Source organism: Gracilinanus agilis, chromosome 1, assembly GCF_016433145.1.
Source record: "Gracilinanus agilis isolate LMUSP501 chromosome 1, AgileGrace, whole genome shotgun sequence".
In the NCBI taxonomy this organism is placed as follows: domain Eukaryota; kingdom Metazoa; phylum Chordata; class Mammalia; order Didelphimorphia; family Didelphidae; genus Gracilinanus; species Gracilinanus agilis.
This window is the reverse complement of record NC_058130.1, coordinates 739,485,303-739,505,480: the sequence shown is the minus strand read 5'-3', so window position 1 is coordinate 739,505,480 and position 20,178 is coordinate 739,485,303. Positions and strand designations below refer to the sequence as shown.

At 38.4% G+C, this 20,178-nt stretch overlaps 1 protein-coding gene across 1 annotated transcript in view; it reads left to right on the top strand.

Moving 5' to 3' along the window:
• Positions 1 to 1,195: 1,195 nt before the first annotated feature.
• ANKLE2 (ankyrin repeat and LEM domain containing 2) overlaps positions 1,196 to 20,178 on the top strand; it is a 44,075-nt gene continuing 25,092 nt past the window's right edge. Inside the window, exons 1-5 of the mRNA XM_044658714.1 lie at positions 1,196 to 1,535; positions 12,549 to 13,031; positions 17,240 to 17,434; positions 18,001 to 18,194; positions 18,356 to 18,544. Coding sequence (XP_044514649.1) covers positions 1,253 to 1,535; positions 12,549 to 13,031; positions 17,240 to 17,434; positions 18,001 to 18,194; positions 18,356 to 18,544 — 1,344 coding nt within the window. The 5' untranslated portion in view covers positions 1,196 to 1,252. The remainder of the gene's footprint in view (positions 1,536 to 12,548; positions 13,032 to 17,239; positions 17,435 to 18,000; positions 18,195 to 18,355; positions 18,545 to 20,178) is intronic.

The window sequence follows — 20,178 nt, the reverse complement described above, 5'->3', positions numbered from 1 at the left end:
GGTAAAATATAGTCCCTACCCTCAAAGAGTTCATATTTTGATGGCAAAGAGTAACATGCAAGCAATTATATGTATAAAGCAAGCTATATACAGGAAAAATAGGAAATAATTAAGAGAGGTAAAGCACTTTAATTAAGAGAGGTTAGGCCTGGGAAAAATCAGTCAGGCAACTTTTTTTACTAAGACTGAGTTGCATAAATGTGGCTGATCTTCATTGGTAGAATTTCTTCTTTCCCAAATAAAAACAGGTGTGGGCCAAAAAAAAATTAAAAAAAAAAAGGTAAGATCCATACATTCCAATTCTCTCCCTTCCCTCTACTCACTTGGAGATGGTAAGCAATGTGTTCATTAATATTATAAACATTTTCACTATCCCTTTCCCAAATTTAGATAACCAATAAAAATTTAAATCAAACCCTGATTTTGGAGATTGCCAATTTCCCCATATCCCACAGTGAAAACCGGCTCCAGCATGCCCCTGCCGAATAACGTGATAAGTTAGTAATGATGCCGCTAAACAGTGCCTTAGTGGAAGAGGCAGCAGGGAGAGGGGTTGGAAGGACGGGATCCAGGGATGCAGGATAGCTGTGCGGACAGGGTGGGATGTAGAAACACGTGTTAGGAGCGGAAGGGGGCCAGATTTGTAGAGCCCTAATTCCTCTAAGATGGCTATGGGGAATACGGATGTACGTTCACTGGGGATACAGTATCCTCCGAGGTGGCTCCACTGGGGTGGGGTCACTGTGGCCAGCTCCATTGGGTTGGGCGGGGCCGAGGTTTCTCCTACCATCCAGAGGGGAGGAGCGATATCTCAAATAACAAGCTTTTCCCGGTCCTCCCGCGGTGGATAGGCGGGGCTCTGGCGCGCGTGCGCACTGGTTTCCTGGTGCCCGACGTCGCGCCTGCGGCTTCAGGCCCCTCCTGCTTTCTCGCCTGTCCCCGTTGGTGTAAGTCTGACTGGATGTCCTCCTGCGGTCTTCCCGTTCCGTGACGGCGGCAGCGGGCGCTCCGAGGACCCTGATGACTTCGATACCTTCTTCCTTCTGGTCAGGCAACACTAGGAGCAGTCGAGTTGCGCGCGCCGCCTTCTTCCTGAGGGCCCCCGTAGGACCCCGGCGCTGCTGAGGCGGGCTGGAGCCCGAGCGGGAGCCACAATCCGATCGGGAGGCGTTGTCATCGTTGTCGCCATCGTCGTCGACGCCCCCGTTGTCATCGTCCTCGTCGGCCCGACTGGGGCGCGGCTGGTGCGGCGATGTGGTGGGGCGAGGGCTTCGGAGAGTGGAAGACGCTAGTCTGGGAGCTGCTGGGCGCTTCGGTGCTGGTGCTGTTGGTCCGCTGCCTCGTCCGCCTTCGGGAACAGTGGCCGCGGGTGCCCTACCGCGGTAGCCACAGCTTCTCCCTTGGCCCTGTCCAGGGCTTCCAACCTTTCCCTGACTCCAGCCCCTGCCCCAAGCCCGGCCCTGACCTGGACCCCAGCCCCGACCCCGGCCTGGACCCCGACCCCGCAGCCCTGTCTGTGACTGACCTCCACTCAGGTGAGACGGAGGAGGAGCCGGGGCCTGCCGCCTCCTGTCGTGATCGCCCTCTTCCCCGGCCTACCCTGCTCTCCCCTCCCAGCTATGTGCCAGCAAACCAGTAGTAGTAGTAGTAGTAATAATAATAATAATAATAATAATAATGATAATAATAGTAATAAGCATTCATCTAGAGGAATTTCTGGAGAGGAAGTCCCTCGTCGTGGGGGAGCACCTTCACTGTCCCTTAGGAGACTGGAGAGTTATCTTGAGTGCCCAGGGTCACAACTCCCACCAGCATGTGCCCAGGGAGGGAAACTTCTACTCAGAGCTTCCTGGATCTCTAAAGCCAGACCAGTACTCATTACCCTAAAATATCTCCATTTTGTGGGGGTGGCCCGCAGGGGGCTTGAATGCTGGACTCTCTTTCTAGTTGTGTGACCCTAGGTAAGTCATTTAATTTAGCTCAATCACAGGTTTCTCATCTGTAAAAAAAGTCTTGGGTTCAAAACTGACCCTTAGACACTTTCTGGCAGTGTGACTCTGGGCAAGCCACTTAACCCCTATTGCCTAGCCCTCGGTGCTTTTCTTATTTGGAGCATATACTTAGTATTGATTTTAAGGCAGAAGGTAAGAGCCTAATAAGGAAAAGTCTGTAAAAAAATAATAATAGCACCCATTTTCCAGGGATGTTGTGAGGATCAAATAAGATAAGCTATGTAAAGCACTTTGTAAGTCTTAAAGCAGTATATAAACGCTAGCTAATATTATCTTCATCATCTTCCTCTTTATTGTAGAGACAGCTGGCCAAGGGAGGCAGGAACACCCAGGTTCAAGTCTTGCCCCTGGCAACTCTTAAGTCTGTAAGTTGCCGAAAAGTGGCTGATCTGCACTGGTAGAGGGAATTTCCTCTCCAAAAATTACTCTCCACCAATAAAATCACAAATCTGGAAAAAAAAGAAATTTATTGTTATTATTATCATCCTGGCATATTCCAGCAAGGAGGGGAGGGGGGGAAATGTGGAATCAGGGCCTGGTGTTAGTGTGGTGAGGAGAGGGGGGAGAGGAGATGAAGAAGATAATGCAGATCTTTTGAGTCAGGAACATCTTCCTCCCTCCTTCCCTTCATTTCTTCCTTCCCTTCTGAGGCAGAAGAGAGGTAAAGGCTAGGCAATTTGGGTTGCCCAGGATCACCCAGCTAGAAAATGTCTGAGGTCATATTTGAACCCAGGTCCTCCCAGCTCCAGGTCTGGCACTGTGCTACCCAGTTGTCCCAATTCTATATTGGCTGTGTGATCCTGGATGAGTCTTCTAACCTCAGTGCCCCCAGGCAGCTCTCTGAGATGAATTGCAGAACAATTGATCTTTATCCATAGAGAGAATTCTTCACCAATAGAATCTCCCTGGGGGTTCATAGATTTTGAGCTGGAAGTTAAAAGACTTGGAAACACTTAGCTGAACTCTCTTTTACAGATGAGGAAATAGGTTTGGAGAGAAGGGCACATAGGTATTAAGTAGAAGTGGTAGTATTTGAACCTAGGTCTTACAATTCCACATCCATTGTTCTTTCCTCAATACCATGCCTCCGTGGTCTGGATTGAGTCAGAGCTGACATTTATATACTATTCAGATGTGCCAATAGACATTTAATATATGCATAAATTAATTGAGCAAAGACACTATTAGGAGTTTTGGGGAAACAAAAACAAAAGACTCTTCTGGAGATAAGTTCATAGTTTTAGAGCTAGGAGGGACTTAAGAAATCATTTAGTCTTATACTGTTATTTTACTGATGAGAAAACTGAGACCCAGAGAGGCCAATGACCTGCCCAAAGTCACCATAAGTAGTAAGAAAAGCCAGTATTTGAGTCTTCAAATGCCAAAGCCAGTGCTTTGCACACTATTCTTTGCTGCCTTTTCTTGCCACCTTTTGGAGGTACACAACATGTAAACAGATTTTATGTTAGGTACCACGGTAAGGTTACACCATTCAGGAAGCTGAGAGTGACAAGGTGAGTGAGTGACAAGGCCAGCTTCCAGGCACATATGAAGCTTAAGAAATGGGAGTGAGGAGATGGTAAGTTTAGGGAACAACCAACAGGTCAGTTTGAGTGGAAATAGAAAGTCCACAAAATGAGCGATGTGAAATAGAGGAGTGTGGAAATGAGCTAGGAAGGGCTTTAAAAGCAGTTTATCCTAGAGGCAGGTTCTTGAACTGGGTAATGACATGTTAAAGGGTTGTACTTTAGGAAGATAATCTTGGCCATTTTGTGTAGAATGGATTGGAGAAGTGAAAGTCTGAAAGCCTGAATTCTAATTAAGAGGTTATTGCCAAGCAGTCTAAGTGATTCAGTGGAGCTGGTGGAGTCAGGGATATGGCACCAGTTTGGATTGGGGAGTGGGGGAGGCATTAAAGAAGATGAAGATGGTGATGGACACTGTGGGGCTTTACAGGCCTTCCCAGCTTATCCTTGAGCTACAAACGATAGCTATTGCCCCTGTTACAGCTGAGGAGAAGGCTCAAAGATAGGGTGTGATTTGTCCCTAGTCATACAGCTAGTTAAGTGTTTTAAGTTCTCTCTGGGCTCCACTTTGGCTACCATGGCAGGCTGCTGGATATTGGTTTGTAGTGTGTAAACATGGAAGGAATCTTGTTTGAGATCATTTGGTTCAATTAAGGCCCTGAGAGGGAAGGTACTAAATGCCAAGTGCTACAGCTGTGACTTGAACTCTGTTCATTTGACTCCAAATTTGCTGTAACTTTTAAAAAGTGTTATCTTTTGTTTTTTACATTACCAGAATTTCTCCTTGTATCCTTTTCTCCCTCTGAGCCATCCCTTGTAACAAGCAATATTTAAGAAAAAAATAAAAATGGGAAGAGGAAAAAAGTCACCCATGATCTCAGATATATAGATAGATTTAAAATATTTTCCTAATTACATGTAATAGCAATTTTCAACATAAGACTTCCAAAATTTTAAGATCCAAATTGTCTTTCTCCCTTCCCTCTTCCCTTCCCGAGATGGTAAGCAATTTGAAGAACTTGAATATTTTTTACCACAGCAGGTGGCCCCTGGTTTGACTTTCTGGGTCCTATTCTAACAAGATCTTAACTGCTGGCTTTCCTAACATACATTTATTCATTCTTTAGCAAACATTTGTCAGGTGCCTATTATGTGTAAAGCCTTGTGCTAGGTGTGTAGAAGCATATTTATCTGTGTACCTCTGTGACCTTGGAGTGGTCTATTTTGCCTGGACCACAGTTTGTGTTGAAAATAACCAATTTTCACAAACAAAAATAATATACCTAGTTAAGAAGAGTGGTTGAATCTCATATCAAATTTCTCTGATAAGGGTTTGGTATCCAAGATATATTAACAATTAATTGACATATATAAAACCAAAAGCCATTTCAAATAGTAACAAAATGTCTATACCCTTTGACCCAGAAATTCCATTATTAGCCTTAATACTCCAGGAAGGCCATTGAAAAGAAGGGCCCTTATACACCAAAATAGCCATGGCACATCTTTTTTTGTAAGAGCACAGTACAAAATGAGATAGAGCTGAAATGTTAGTCTGGGAGCATGATGAAGGATGAATAGAGGCAGGAAGCTTATTAGGGATTGTTGTAAGTTGAATCAACAAGCATTTATGAAGCATCTAATATGTGTCAGGCACTGTGCTAAGCACTGAATTTGTTTAAAAAAAAAAAAAAAGACAAAAACCAACCTTACCCTCAAGAAGCTTACAGTTATATAATAGGGGAGACACCATGCAAACAATTATGTACAAACAAGATCAATACAAGGCAAATTGGAGATAAACTCAGAGGAAAGGCTCTTAACATTAAGGTAGATTGGAAAAGGCTCCTTATAAAAGGAAACCAGGATGCTGAGGTGAGGAAGAGAATTCTCAGTGAAAATGCAGTTAGTAGAGGGAGTGTCTTGTTAGAGGAACAGCAAGAGTCCCCTTATAGAGTATGCAGAGGAGTAAAGTATGGGAATAATGGGGAGGGGCCAGATTGGGAAGGCCTTTAAAATTCAAACAGGATTTTCATATTTAATCCTGCAACTAATAGAGAACTGCTGGAGTTTGTTGAGTAGGGGTTAGAGTGAGCTAGTCAGCCCGATGTTCCAGGAAAGAGGGTGGCAATGGCAAAAGGAGAGGAGGCTTGGATATAGGAGTGCCAGACTGCAAGAGTTGAGAAAATGATCCCTAGAATGCAAGTTTGGGTGACTAGGAAGGTGATTTCTTTTTTTTTTAATTACTGTTTTTTAAAAAATATTTTTTCCATGTTTCCATGTTTCATTTTCTTTCCCTCCCCTCTTCCAGGCAATTCCACTGGATTATACAAATGTTATCCTTTGATACCTATTTCCATATTATTCATTTTTTGTAATAGACCAATCTTTTAAAACCAAAACCCCAAATCATATATCCATATTAACAAGCGATGTGATATGTTTTTCTTCTGTGTTCCTAGTCCCACAGTTTCTTTCCTTCGAAGTGGATAGCATTCTTTCTCACAAATCCCTTGGGATTGTCCTGGATCATTGCATTGCTATTGGTAGTAAAGTCCTTTACGTTGAATCATTCCACAGTGTTTCACTTTCTGTATAATGTTCTCTTGGTTCTGCTCATTTCACTCTGCATCAGTTCATGGAGGTTCTTCCAGTTCATGTAGAAATCCTCCAATTTATCATTCCTTATAGCATAGTTGTATTCCATCACCATCACATAACACAATTTGTTCAGCCATTCCCCAGTTGAGGGACACCCCCTCATTTTCCAATTTTTTGCCACCATACAGAGTGCAGCTATGGATATTTTTGTACAACCCTTTTTTATCATCTCTTTGGGGTACAAACCTAGTAGTGGTATTGCTGGATCAAAGGGCATGCATTCTTTTAAAGCTCTTCAGGCATAACTCCAAATTTCCTTTCAGAATGGTTGGATTAATTCACAACTCCACCAGCAATGCATTAGTGTCCCAATTTTGTCACATCCAGGAGGGTGATTTCCTTGACAAGACATAAGGCAAGTTTGAAAACGAGGATTCAGGACAGAGAAGATAATTAATTCAGTTTTGAACTTGCTGATTTTAAGACATCTTCAAGACATTTAGTTTGAGATGCCCAATAGGCAGCTGGAGACAGGAAGAGGTCCACAAGGATAAGGATCTAGGTAAGATCTCAGAATTGTCTGCACAAAAATGGTAATAGTCTAGCTATATGATAATGAAGAGATGTGTTCTCAACATATTAGGAAGTGGAATTGACAGGAGTTGGCAAATTATTTGAGTATGAAATGAAATTACTGGTATAGAACAGCCTTGCCATTCAGGAGGATGGAATGTTCTAACTCCCATTTTGATAACTGCTCAGAGCAGTGGCCCTCCTAGGAAGTTGTCAGGGCACGTATGGAGAAAGGCTTAGAACTGCCTTTGCTTGAAAATTACTACAACTGGTATGCTATTTTCTATTTAGTTATGATGAATACTCTTCTGTCCCATTACTCTTATAATTTATATTTTACCCTCATTTGCATCCCCTTAAAAGTATGTACCCAACCAAGTTTCCTCTTTGCAGCTTCAACATGTGTTCTTAAAAGACCTTTAGTGAGGATGAGTCCAGTTATTGTCAGAGTCAGCCCATTCTTTTTCCCCTCCCAAGTTCTAATTGTCAGGAAATTTTTCCTCTTAGTCTAAAATTTGTATCTCTTTAACTGATACTTCCCTATACTCCTAGTTCTGCCTGATGAGGCTAAGCACAACAAATTTAATTTCATCTTCTGAATGATAGCCCATTATCATTAACCGTTATTTTCTTCTCAGACCTCACAATGTCCAAATCTTTCAACTGTGCTTCCTTTGGCATGGTCTTGAATCTCTCATCTTTCTGATCACATGATTCTAGGTGTCCTGCAACTGGTCCTTAAAATATAGCACAGTGCTGTCAAATATGACCAATAAAGTCCAGCTGAGTAGAGCACTATGGGACTGACACTTCTGGTGTTCTAAACTTAATGCTTCTCTTATTATAGCTAAAATCATAGGAGGTTTTTTTTGGCTGTTATATTCTATACTATAATTTTGTAATGAGCTTGCAGTCCTCCAGTCCTCTCAAACTCCCCTCATCTTGTCCTTGGGATTTTGATATTTTTGAGTCCAAGTGAAAACCTTTACATTTCTTTCTCTTAAATTCTCTTCAGTTTGACCCATTGTTCTGTTCTCTTAACATCAGTGCTAACAAGTGATTTGTAAAGTGACTGACTGGTTTGACTCGGCCCTAGACACATTTTTTGGCTGTGTTGCCATTGTAAGACCAAGCATGGAAATTCTCAAGAATTACTTTCCTTATCTACCAGGTGGAGATAATCTTTTTTATTATCTACCTATATTAAAGGGCTTTTTAAGGGGGGTGCTTTGCAAACTTTCATCTGATATATAATTGGGAGTTGTTCTTGTCCTAGCTTTGTGATTGCAGATTTTAAGTATACCATCAGTATCTTCATCTACATCACTTACAAAAATGTTGAAACTGTCCAGGGCCGAGGGCCTTTTTCTTGGTCCCTCTTAGTGGACTTCTACTGTCTAAACTTGAGAATGAGAACTCTAGTGGAGGACTCAGGGTATTTCATTCAGGAGGAATGAGAGGTGGAACAGAGCTTCATCAGAAGAGGCTGGCAATAACTTGCATGCAAATGATATTATAACCTAGAATGTATACCCCTTCACATTAATTCTTAGTCATCTGTCTCAGTCCCAGCATTTACTTATTTGCTTCAGTTTAATTGGCCATTGTATCAGGTACTGTCCTAGGCACTGGAGATAGAAAGGCAAAAAAACAAAACAGGGCTCTGCATTCAAGAATAATAACTATAGCATGTGCACAGATAAGACAAAGAATATAGAGAGTAACTCATTACTTCAGTATCTAGTGAAACCTATACCTTGGGTTAGATCCAAATAGGAGATGTGTGAAGAGTAGATTTTTGCTCTAGGTATAGATATTTTTCTTTGTAACCCTTTCCTTCTGTCTTAGACTTCATACTAAATATTGGTTCTGAGGCATAAGAGTGGCAAGAACTAGGCAATGGGGTTAAGTGACTTGTCTAGGGTCACACAGCTGGGAAATGTTTGAGGTGAGATTTGAATCCAGGACCTCCTGACTAGCTAACTACAGATTTTCTATACAAGATGGTGACCTCTAGAGTCCCTTCTAGTGAGTTCATGTAAGAGTCAATGCCATTTGCATACAGTTATTCAACTAGCTTTGAAACCCTCTGGATGGGGGCAGCTGGGTAGCTCAGTGGATTGAGAGTCAGGCCTAGAGACGGGAGGTCCTAGGTTCAAATCCGGCCTCAGACACTTCCCAGCTGTGTGACCCTGGGCAGGTCACTTGACCCCCATTGCCCACCCTTACCACTCTTCCACCTAGGAGCCAATACACAGAAGTTAAGGGTTTAAAAAAAAGGAAACCCTCTGGATGTGCTATCATCTTGTCTACATTTCTCCCATGGGCATACAGTAGATAGAATTTTGGACCTGGTGGTGGAAAGACCTGAATTCAAATTTAGCTTTAGGCACTTATTAGCCGTATGATATTGGACAAGTCTTTAATTTGCTTTGATTTCCTTATATGTAAAATGGGTGATAATAATAACATCTCCCCCCCCCCCCCAGGGTTGTTGTGGAAATCAAATGAGATATTTATAAAGCTTAGCAGAGTTCCTGGCTCCTAGTAGGTACTATGTAAATGTTAGCTATTATTATGATTTTACTTTGTCCACATAGATGTCAGAAGTGAATTTGTTAAATGCCTTGCTGGAAGAGCAATCCTCAATTGTAGAATTTTCCTGAAAACAGGGTAAAAGGCTAGTCAAGTAACCCTATTAAAATATTGTATGTGATATCTTTTTTTAATGTGTTGACCAATACTGTTGAAGGTTTAATTTTCTTTTTAAAGAATCTTTGTTATAAGGGATGACTTTGGGGAAGGGAAATAAAGAGAGATATTTAAGTAATGTAAAAACAAAAAAAAATCTTTAAAAATTGAAATTTTTAATATACTGTAACTGCTACTTGGTTAGACTTGTATAGTTCTTAGTTATCCTTGTCTTAAGTGTCCACAAATTGTCTCTTCAGTAATTTATTCTACAATTTTGCTGTGATTGAATATCAGCCTCATTTATTTATTTTCTAGAATCTTTTCTTTTTTGATTTCTGAAATTTCTCCTTTTCTCATGTATCTTCTCAAAAGATCATTAAGATCATAATCACCTTAAGTTCTTTCAGTGTATTAATTCACCTGAATTATTAATTCACTTAAAGTCTTGACCTCATCTAAAGGAACTCCATGCTCTTTAACTTATCATCTTTCTTGGTATTTTTAAAATTAAATTCTCAATCTGTATTCTAAGCTAGTCATTTCTCTGTCATGAGATGTGTAGCATGTTTCATCATGATTCCTCTGGTTGAATAGTTATCTTTCAAGTTGTTTGCCTTTATAGTATTAATGCTATTGTAGAAGTTGCTCAGCTCACTTCTTTCACCATCAGTTTATATGTCTTCCCACACAGTGTTCTTTAAAACTTTCCTCTTTATCATTTCTTTTAGTTCAGTGGTATTCCATTACTTTCATATAACTTGTTTAGGCACTCCTCAGTTGATTGGCATCCACTCAATTTCCAGTTCTTTGCCTCTGCAAAGAGTAGTGCTGTAAACTGTTTGTGCATAGTTTCTTGGAAAGTTTCTTCCTTCTGCTGCTTGTTCCAAACCTTTCCTGGAGCTAACTACCCCATGTTTGTTTAGAGTAGATATACTGATCTCCTCCTTCACTGAGATAATTTAAATAAAATGAGCCAATTTGACTGTAGTAGTTATTTTCTTTTCTCCTCTATTACTCCAAACTTCTCAGTTTCAAAGGGAGCTTTCCTATTCCTAGGTAAGATTAATCCTCATGATCTCTTAACCCTTTTAGGAACTTTCTGAATGAATGAAAAACAGTATTTATTAAGCCTTAATATGTGCCAAACACTGGGTTGGGTGCAATGCTGGTGATGCAGATACTTAAAAGCAAAGATGGTCCCTGTTCTCAAGGAATATGTGTTCTAATGGGGGAGAGAATGTAACTGGAGTATGTGACCTAGGAGGAATTTTTTTTTTAAGTTACAGGAATATAAATGAGCCAAAGTAGGATTCAATTTACTCTTACCAAGGTCAATTACAGAGTTAAATTGATTGTGGTTTCTTCAGTGATATTTTTCATATATCAGAAATCCTTTTCTATTTGTATACAAACATACATAGGTGTCTTGAGTACTAAAAAAAAGCCTTTCTTTGGCTCCTCTTTCCTTTTTAGGAATTATCTCATCCTTCTCTCCTTTATGGTCTTAACTTCTTGTAAAAAATAGTCCAAGTTTTATATTTCTGCTTTTTTTAATGTCCATTCTTCTTTTTATTGATAAGCTTGTAAAGAATCCATTCCTATATTTTGATTTTCAGTCATTTCAATTGTGTTTGATTTCATTTTGTGACCTCATTTGAGGTTTTCTTAGCAAAGGTCCTGGAGTAGTTTGCCATTTCCTTCTCCAGCTAATTTGACAGAGGAGGAAATTGATGCTGAGTTAAGCGACTTGCCCAAAGTCACAGAGCTAGGAAGAGTCTGAGGCCATATGAATTCAGGTCTTTCTGACAAGTCACAGAACTCTATTACACCACCCAGCTGCCCTACTTCTTTGTATTCAGTTATAATTTCTTACAGAGCATTAATGTTATATTCATATACCAGTTTATCTAGCTGTTTCCCAATCAGTGAACATCTGCTTTTGTTTTCAGTTTTTTTTTTTTTTTCAAAAATGCTGCTATAAATAATTTGGTATAAAGCCTTTCTTTCCAAGACCTCCTTGAGGACAGTGAGGTCTCTGGGTTAAAAGATACAGACATATATCTCTTTTTCTAAAGCATAATTCCAAATTGCTTTCCAGAATAATTGAACCAATTCACAATAATGTATTAGTAAGCTTATCTTCTTGAGATTGTTCCAACATTAACTACTCCCATCTGTTGTCATCTTTACCAATTTGCTGATTTAAGTGAAACTTCAGTTTTTATTGACATGTCTTTTATTTGTTATTATTTAAAAAAAAACTTTAACATCCATTTAAAAAATCATTTTTGTTCCAAATTTTCTCCTTCCATTGCTCCTTAAAAAGGCAGGAATTTTGAAATAAACTGTACATGTGGCATTTCTCTTACTGCTACACATGGCAGTACTTAATAAATGTTTATTGATTAGTTGATTGATTTATAGCTTAAGAGCCTTAAAGATTTGCCTGAGGATATTGAAAAATTTAGTGATTTGATCACAGTCATACAGCTGGTAGTTATCAGAGAGAGAACTTGAATTGTAGGCCCCCCTGACTCTTATGGCTATCCTATTCATTGTGCCATACTGCCTTTCATCTTGAAATAGAAATATTGTATTGAAGGTCACACTCTTCCATAAACTGAGAAAAACTTTTTTTCTATTAAACAGTTCTGGTGATTTTTTGTGGTTTTATTTTGTGGCAAAGAGTTTCAGTTATCTTTACATAACTGAGAATAAGGTGGCTTTTATCTCAGATTGCCAGTGACAATCTCTTTGAGTCTCTGTTTTTTAAACTATAAAATGATGGAGTAAGATTTTGATGATCTTAAGTGTCCCTTCTAGCTTTGAAGTCTATAAATCTGCCCTGTACATAGTGGGCAGATCATTGAATAAATGATTTTCAGCAAATGAAACTGAACTTAGCTTAAATTTTATATAGCTAAAATTTGAACCAACACTTTCATGTACTAACACGTAAGATATTTTAAAGCTATAACTTGTCTTGATAATAGATAAAAGGAACCATAACAGATTTACTAATTGCTACTTATATCAGGTAGCAAATATAAATTAATAACATTTTAAAATGATAAAACATTACAATCAGCAGACAAAAAAGTTGTATTTTCATCTTGTGTATTTTTTGTCATTTTGTTTCTAGGTAAACTATCAATGGATATTATTTTGGCCAGATTGAAAGATTTGAATTCCGATGATCTTAGAGAAGAAATTATCAAAGCAGGACTCAAGTGTGGGCCTATTACTTCAACAACAAGATTCATTTTTGAAAAAAAACTAGCTCAAGCTTTACTGAAACAACAAGGAGGAATTGAGGGAGTTTTTTTATCCCCTCCATATCAAGCTTCAGAAAATGTTGCTGTTAATCAAATAGGAACAAAACAGACTTTACAATCTACTATTGTAAACCCAGTGAAGCATACCAGTTTATCTGAAGACAGAGATTTTGGATATAATATGGGTTTGAATCCTCCAGAAGAGGATGCTTTAATTCATAAGTCCTGTTCTGTACCAGTCAGTGGAATGGTCCACACTGATTCACAGAAAGATATCTCAGTGCCATCCAAAGATCCTCCTCTGTACTATGGAGTATGTCCAGTTTATGAAGACATCTTAACACGAAATGGTAATTTTTAAGTATTTCTGTTTCAATAACCAAAATAATATTTTTCTTTTGTAGGATCTTCAGATGAGTGATTTTCTCTTGGGTTGTTTTTGTTTTCTTAGAAGTATCATATTGTATAATGGAATGAAAAGAGGTGGCAGCAAGCTAGGTGACTTTTCAGTATTGTACAAGAATCTTTTTTTATCATAAGTATTTAATGTTGGTAGAAGTAAAATTTGACACAGAATTAGACTAATAATTTATGACAAGATAATGTGATTACGTTATGAAATACTTTGAAATCCTCTTGTCTCTAGGCCTAGCTCTCCATCCACTTAGCTACCCAGCTGTCCCTGTTAAGAAAAAATTTGCCATGATGATATAACATGGACCAGGGAAAAGAAGACTACCTTCCTATATGACCTCTTGGACAAATCATATAACCACTATGTTCTTCATTGCTCCATCTGTAAAATAGATTTGACCTGAATGACCTTAAAGGACCCTATCAGCTCTAAAGCTGGGAACTTGTGAACTCTCTTACTCTCATGTTCAAAATACTTCTCTTAACAGACTAAAAGAAGTGATTTGAACATAGAGGAAAAGTTAGAGAGGTATAATAGAATATCTTCATACCTGCTCCTTTCTTCCACTCAATTCCTAGACCTTTTTTGATCATGTTTTGGTGGGTCAAGTAGTTTTTCTTAGGGGGTATTAAAAGTGGGAAGGCATAACTGATTAGGGGAAGAAAAGAAATGAAACTTTTCTCACCCCAACCTGGAGGACAAATAACACATTTTACAGTAAATAACAATGATGGGTTTTATAAGCTCCTTGAGATCAGAAACTGTTGAATTTTTTTCTTTGTATCCCTAGCACCTAGCACAATACCTGTTACTTAGTTAAGGGCCCTCTTATCTGTGGTTTCATTTCAGTGCTGGAGGTCTGCCTATGAAGCCCAGGAAGGCTAGCATAGTCTCTTTTTTTTTTTTTTTCTTTTTTTTTTTCAGCATGGTCTCTTTTGTTAGGCCTCAAAGGATCAAGCTGATGGCCAGAGCTGGGAGGGAAGGGGAGATAAGAGGTTGGGGCGGGGAGGGAGAGAGAGTATTGTGTGTGTAGGGGTCAGCAGGTGTTTGCTTATATCCCATTTTCCTTTTGGGGAAGTTCTTGGAATGTATTTCCTCTGGATATTGGAGTCCTACTATACTTAACTGCTTGTTGATTGTCCATGCCAACAAACAAGGAATATATATTTTTTAAGTTGGCTTTTTTGGCAGAGTCTTGGAGGGAACATTAGTTGCACTACGCCTTTTTTGAAAAATTGATGGGTGGCTAAATTCATACTATTATCTAATGCATCCACTACTGGATTATGCACAATGTTTTATTAGAGAAAACTCATCTTCATAATGGTATAGACTGTAAATTCCTTTTTTCCACTACTTGGATTTACCTCTTCTTTCCATACTCATTGCCACCTAACCTTAAACCTAATCTTTCTAATAAACTTCTGTCTTCATCTTATTCCTCTGCTCATGAATCTACAATAGTTTTCCTCAAGTTCAAACTTCTTTATCTAGCTTTCAAAGTCTTCCTTAATTTCTGTCTATGTGGCCATATTCTCCCCTCTGTTCCCATGAAGTTCAACTCCAAATATATTTCACTTATTTCTACTTTTGTTATTTTCATTCATATTGTTCCTACTGATTGGGGTTTATTCTCTAATCCTATCCATCTTAAAAAAAATTTTTTTAACCATTACTTTCTGTTGTTTTTTTTGTTTTTGTTTTTGTTTTTAAATTTTAAACCCTTAACTTCTGTGTATTGACTTATAGGTGGAAGATTGGTAAGGGTAGGCAATGGGGGTCAAGTGACTTGCCCAGGGTCACACAGCTGGGAAGTGTCTGAGGCTGGATTTGAACCTAGGACCTCCTGTCTCTAGGCCTGGCTCTCAATCCACTGAGCTACCCAGCTGCCCCCCTTTAACCATTACTTTCTGTCTTGTGACAACTCTTAAAAATGAAGGGTGGCCATGGGTGGGAGGGGGGAGTGCGGGGGGGGGGGGTAAAGGGGAAAGTAGGAGCATGAATCATGTAACCATGTTAAAAACAAATATTAATAAATGTTTTAAAAAAAAATGAAGGGCGGGGGCATCTGGGTAGCTCAGTGGATTGAGAGCCAGGCCTAGAGATGGAAGGTCCTGGGTTCAAATATGACCTCAGACACTTTGACTCCAAGATAGAAGGCAGAAGGTAAGGGTTTAAAAAAAAAAAAAGAATGAAGGGCAAGGGCTAGATAAATGGGGTTGTGACTTCTTCAGGGTCACAAAACTAGAAAGTGTCTGAGGTCATATTTGAACCAAAGTCCTCTCAAATCCCGGCCTGGTACTCTATCCAGAGTGCCATCTAGTTGCTCCTCTGAATATCTTTCAAATCCCACAGCCCAAGTTCTACTGCCTCTACTCTATCTACTCTACTCCATCCCATGTCTTTAAGATTCAGGAATAGATTAGATTCTTCCTTCACACTTCTCACCTCTTTGAAGGGAAGTGTCATAGTACTTACTAACATCTATGTAATCTTAAACAATCCAAGAACTGAGGTAGTAGGATAAGAGACCTTGGTTTTATCAGAGATGGGATTGCATGATGAGATTGTACATTCTTAACATGAAACAGGTTTAATTTTAGGACTAAGTACTAAGCTATATCTGTAGTATTAATAAATAATCATATTCATTATAAATCTATTTTATATATTTTAAAATATTTCCCCCTAAATTACCTGAAAAAACAAGTTTTAACCTTTGGTGGGGTTTTGTTGTTGTTCTTTTTTTAGTGGCAGCCAAATTCTCATTCTTCATCCTTCCTTCCCTTTGACCATTTATCAATGGAGGAATGATTTGTATTCTTATAAATTTGACTCAGTTCTCTATATATTTAAGAAATAAAGCCTTTATCATAGAGCTACCTTTTTTCACATAAAAAAAATTGATTCCCTTGATATTCTTGTCCTTTTATTCTTCCAGATAAATTATTTTTTCTAGTTCTATAAAATAATTCTGGGGCAATTTGATTGATATGACACTGAATAAGTAGAGCAATTAATAGTTTTCCAGGTGTTTAGATCTGACTTTATTTTTGTGAAAGTGTTTTGTAATTGTATTCATATAATTCCTGAATTTGTCTTGGTAGGGAGACACCAAGTATTTTCTGTTATCTACAATTTATTTAAATAGAATTTCTTGTTCTATTTCTTTTTGCTGTTTTTTTTTTTTTTTTTGGGTATAATCTTTCTAATAAACTTCTGTCTTCATGTCATTCCTCTGCTCATGAACCTACAAGTTTTCTCAAGTTCAGACTAAAAAAGTGATGATTTATTTGAAATTATTTTATATCCTGCAACTTTGTTAATATTATTAAACTTTTTTATTGAATCTTTAGGATTCTGTAAGTGTATCTTATCATCTAGAAAGAATGATAATTTTATTTCTTCATTGCCTATTCTAATTCCTTTTAATTCCTTCTACTCTTACTGCTATAGCTAGCATTTCTAGTACAGTATTGAATAATAGTGGTAATAATGGACTTCCTTGCTTCACCCTTAATCTTATTGGGAAGCCATCTAGAATTAATAAATCCCTTCTTTAAAATATCTTCAGATTCACCTCTTTTTTTTTATACTTACTACTATTGTCTTTGACCAAATCATCCTATCATCATCTGAAAGATCTTCTCTATTCCGTGTAGGTATAACAAACTAAAAAATCTGTCTTCTGTACCAATAATACCATAACATATAGCAGAGCCTTTTCTAAGTCTGTGATGAAGTCAAATATGCCATTATCTTATGCTTCTAAGGATCTTCTGAGAATCAAGGCAATGGATTCATAAGTAGGCTTGAAGAATCACAACATTGAATCTCATGGGATCATTACCTTAGAGCTAATGGGAATCTTAGAGACTATTTTATCCATTCTTTTCATTTTACCAAAAAGGAGTGAGACCTAGAGATGTTACATTTCCTACCAAAGATCTCACAAAACTTTTTTTTTCCCTGTTGGTATTTTATCATGGGCCTTTTTTCTTATCTAGAAAAAAAATGAAATTTAGAGGAAAACTGGAACCCTAATTTTAAAATGAACTTTATTAAAAACAGAGGGATGCTAAGGGGTGAATTAAGTTGTTGGATTGTAGTATTTATTGTTAAATTTTGTGTTTTCATATCTAGAAAGGATTCATGTTTATGAGGACAAGAAGGAAGCTTTGCAAGCTGTCAAAATGATCAAAGGGTCTCGATTTAAAGCTTTTTCAAACAGAGAAGATGCTGAGAAATTTGCTAAAGGAATCTGTGATTATTTTCCATCCCCAAGCAAAACTAGCTTTCCTCTCTCTCCAGTGAAAACAGTACCATTTTTTAATCGAGGTAAATAAAAACTTTACTCTTTGTTTTTTAAAATCCTGAATTGTACTCAGAAATATTTGGGGTTCTCTTTCCTGGTATATTGTAATGATTTTCTGTATCTCAATAAATAGCCTTCCTGGTCAACAGTCATATTCTTTGGGGCAAAACAGGGTACTTTCTAATCCTAAGGACTAGCAGAAGGGTAAGCTCGGTTCTATAGCTCTAGATCAGGAACTATCCATGCCCTAGTAATCTGACTGCCCTTTTCATAAAAGGAGAGCCCTTTCCATTTTAACCTTCTAGACCTATTTAAGACCCTATTGACCTGACCTTTTTTTTCTACTTGTCATCTCCTGCTATGAGTTGGGTCCATCATGGAGTAGGCAGGAGGAACTGAGAGGACTGATCTGAAAGATTGGCTCTGCCATAAGACAGAGAAAGTATATATGAAAACATTTTATGTCACAGATAACTGAGGAAATAGCTTTCAGTTGTTAAGTAGTTTTTATGGAATTTCCTCCAAAAATTGGAAATTAACTACAAAATGACTACTTTGGAACACTTTCAATTTTGCCTTTTGATGACAGATGGTTTATGCTCACCTGAATCAGAATCAATGAACAAAGAACGAGCAAACAGTTTTAAAAGTCCTCGTACACAAGACTTGACTGCCAAACTCCGAAAAGCTGTGGAGAAGGGAGATGAAGCTGCGTTTTCAGATCTTATTTGGAATAACCCACGCTATCTAATTGGTTCTGGGGACAACCCAACAGTAGTACAGGTGAGCCTGTTTTCATCCTAGGCATCATTGAATAAACCATTAAAATCTTAAATATAAAAATAAACCCTTATCACTTATACTAGTAATGAGAACAGATGCATTTACAAGGAAATGAAAGGAAATTGTTTTAAGGTGGCATATAATGTGTAATTTTGTTTCAGGAAGGATGTAGGTACAATGTCATGCACGTGGCCACCAAAGAGAATCAGGCTCGTATCTGCCAGTTGATTTTAGACACTTTGGAAAATCCTGAATTTATGCGGCTTATGTACCCTGATGATGATGATGTCATGCTGCAGGATCGTATTCGATATATTGTTGACCTTTATCTTAACACTCCTGACAAAACGGTGAGTTTGTCCCTTTTTTCAGTTATCTCTTGTAGAATAATTTTCTATTGAAAAACAGTGCAGTGATTACCAAAGTGGGCACCACCGCCCCCTGGTGGGTGCTGCAGCAATCCAGGGCGGGGGGCAGTAATGGCCACAGGTGCATTTGTCTTTCCTATTGAAGCCGTCCAGCAGCTCCACGAAGATTCCTAGTGGATTGGACACTTAGAAAGGGGAACCAAGGACTGAGTAAAAATGGGTAGTGGGTTAAAAACTAGTGGAAAGAGAACATAAGACGAGAATAAAGACACGCAGACATAGAAAGTTTTGGGATAAGGTAGACAGACAGTGAGTAAAGCTCTGGTGGTCAAGAGGTTCGATGGTTTAGAGCTCTGATGGTCAAGAGCTTAGATGGTTCAGAGCTCCATGGTTCAGAGCTCTCCCTTCTCAACTGTCATATAGCTACTTTTATTGGGGTTACAACCATATGGGGGGAAGGGGAGAGCCAAGTGGTCTGATACATTAACATTATGAGGTAATCATCAGGTGATACAAACTGTCGGAACCTGAAATAACAGGTAAAGTAAACATCTAGATCAAGAATCCATGTGGCCTAAGGTCTTGATACAAGTGCTGATTGATTGTTGAAGGTAAGGCAAGGAGACTAGATAACTGACCAGTCTTCCAAAGTGTAGCCTTAGGGAAGGGCTAGGAATTTGGCAAGGTTGAGGTTCAATTTAACTCAAGGTTACAGAAATCAATCATAACAATACAAGAGTCATTTTTTTTTAGCACTCTTAAAATAATATCAAGATTAATGGATACCTGGATTGCTACACCTATTAATTGCTATTAAAATTTAAAAAAAATAATTTCCAGGGGGCTAAGTAATATTTTTTCTGGAAAGGGAGCAGTAGGCCAAAAAAGTTTGGGAACCACTGACTTAGTGAGTATCTGTTACCAATTGTTAGATATTTATGGTGGGCCTATTCCAATTCTCCCGCTGTGAGGATTATGATGAACAAAGTAAGACACAATCTCTGATAACTGACATTTATGGAGTGAATAAGGGCCACTTGACAGGGAGATCCTTTGCAGGGAAGAAGGTGTCAAATGTAAGGATCAGTGAGGAACTTTGAAAGAGGGATAAGATTTGGGAAGGCAGCAGAAAGGAAGCGATCATTTCACAGGGTGAATAGCATTATATATAAAACATTCTATTTTGTAAGCTAATATTTAAAAAAAATGAGGAATTAATATCTCAATCTTGATGAGCTTTTAATTTATAACACATGGCAGGCTAGAGTTCACCATGTTAGAGAGATGTGAGATATCAGTTAAAAACATATTTTTGCTAGAAGGAATTTATTTAAAAGGCAGTGGGGTGTAGTGGATAGCCTCAGAGTTAGGATGATTTAAGTTCAAGTCCTGCCTCAGACACCTACTAGCTTTGTGATTCTGTTAATCTCTTTAAGTATGCCAAACAACTCTTAAGACTATAAATTGTAGGACAGGTGCCAATCTACATTAGTGTAGATGGTTTCATCATCAGTAATTATAATAATGACATCACAGGACCAATCTAAATGTACTTTGCTATTTTAGGACATAATACTTTTTCTTCTTCATAAGACTTAAATGAACCCAATGAAAAA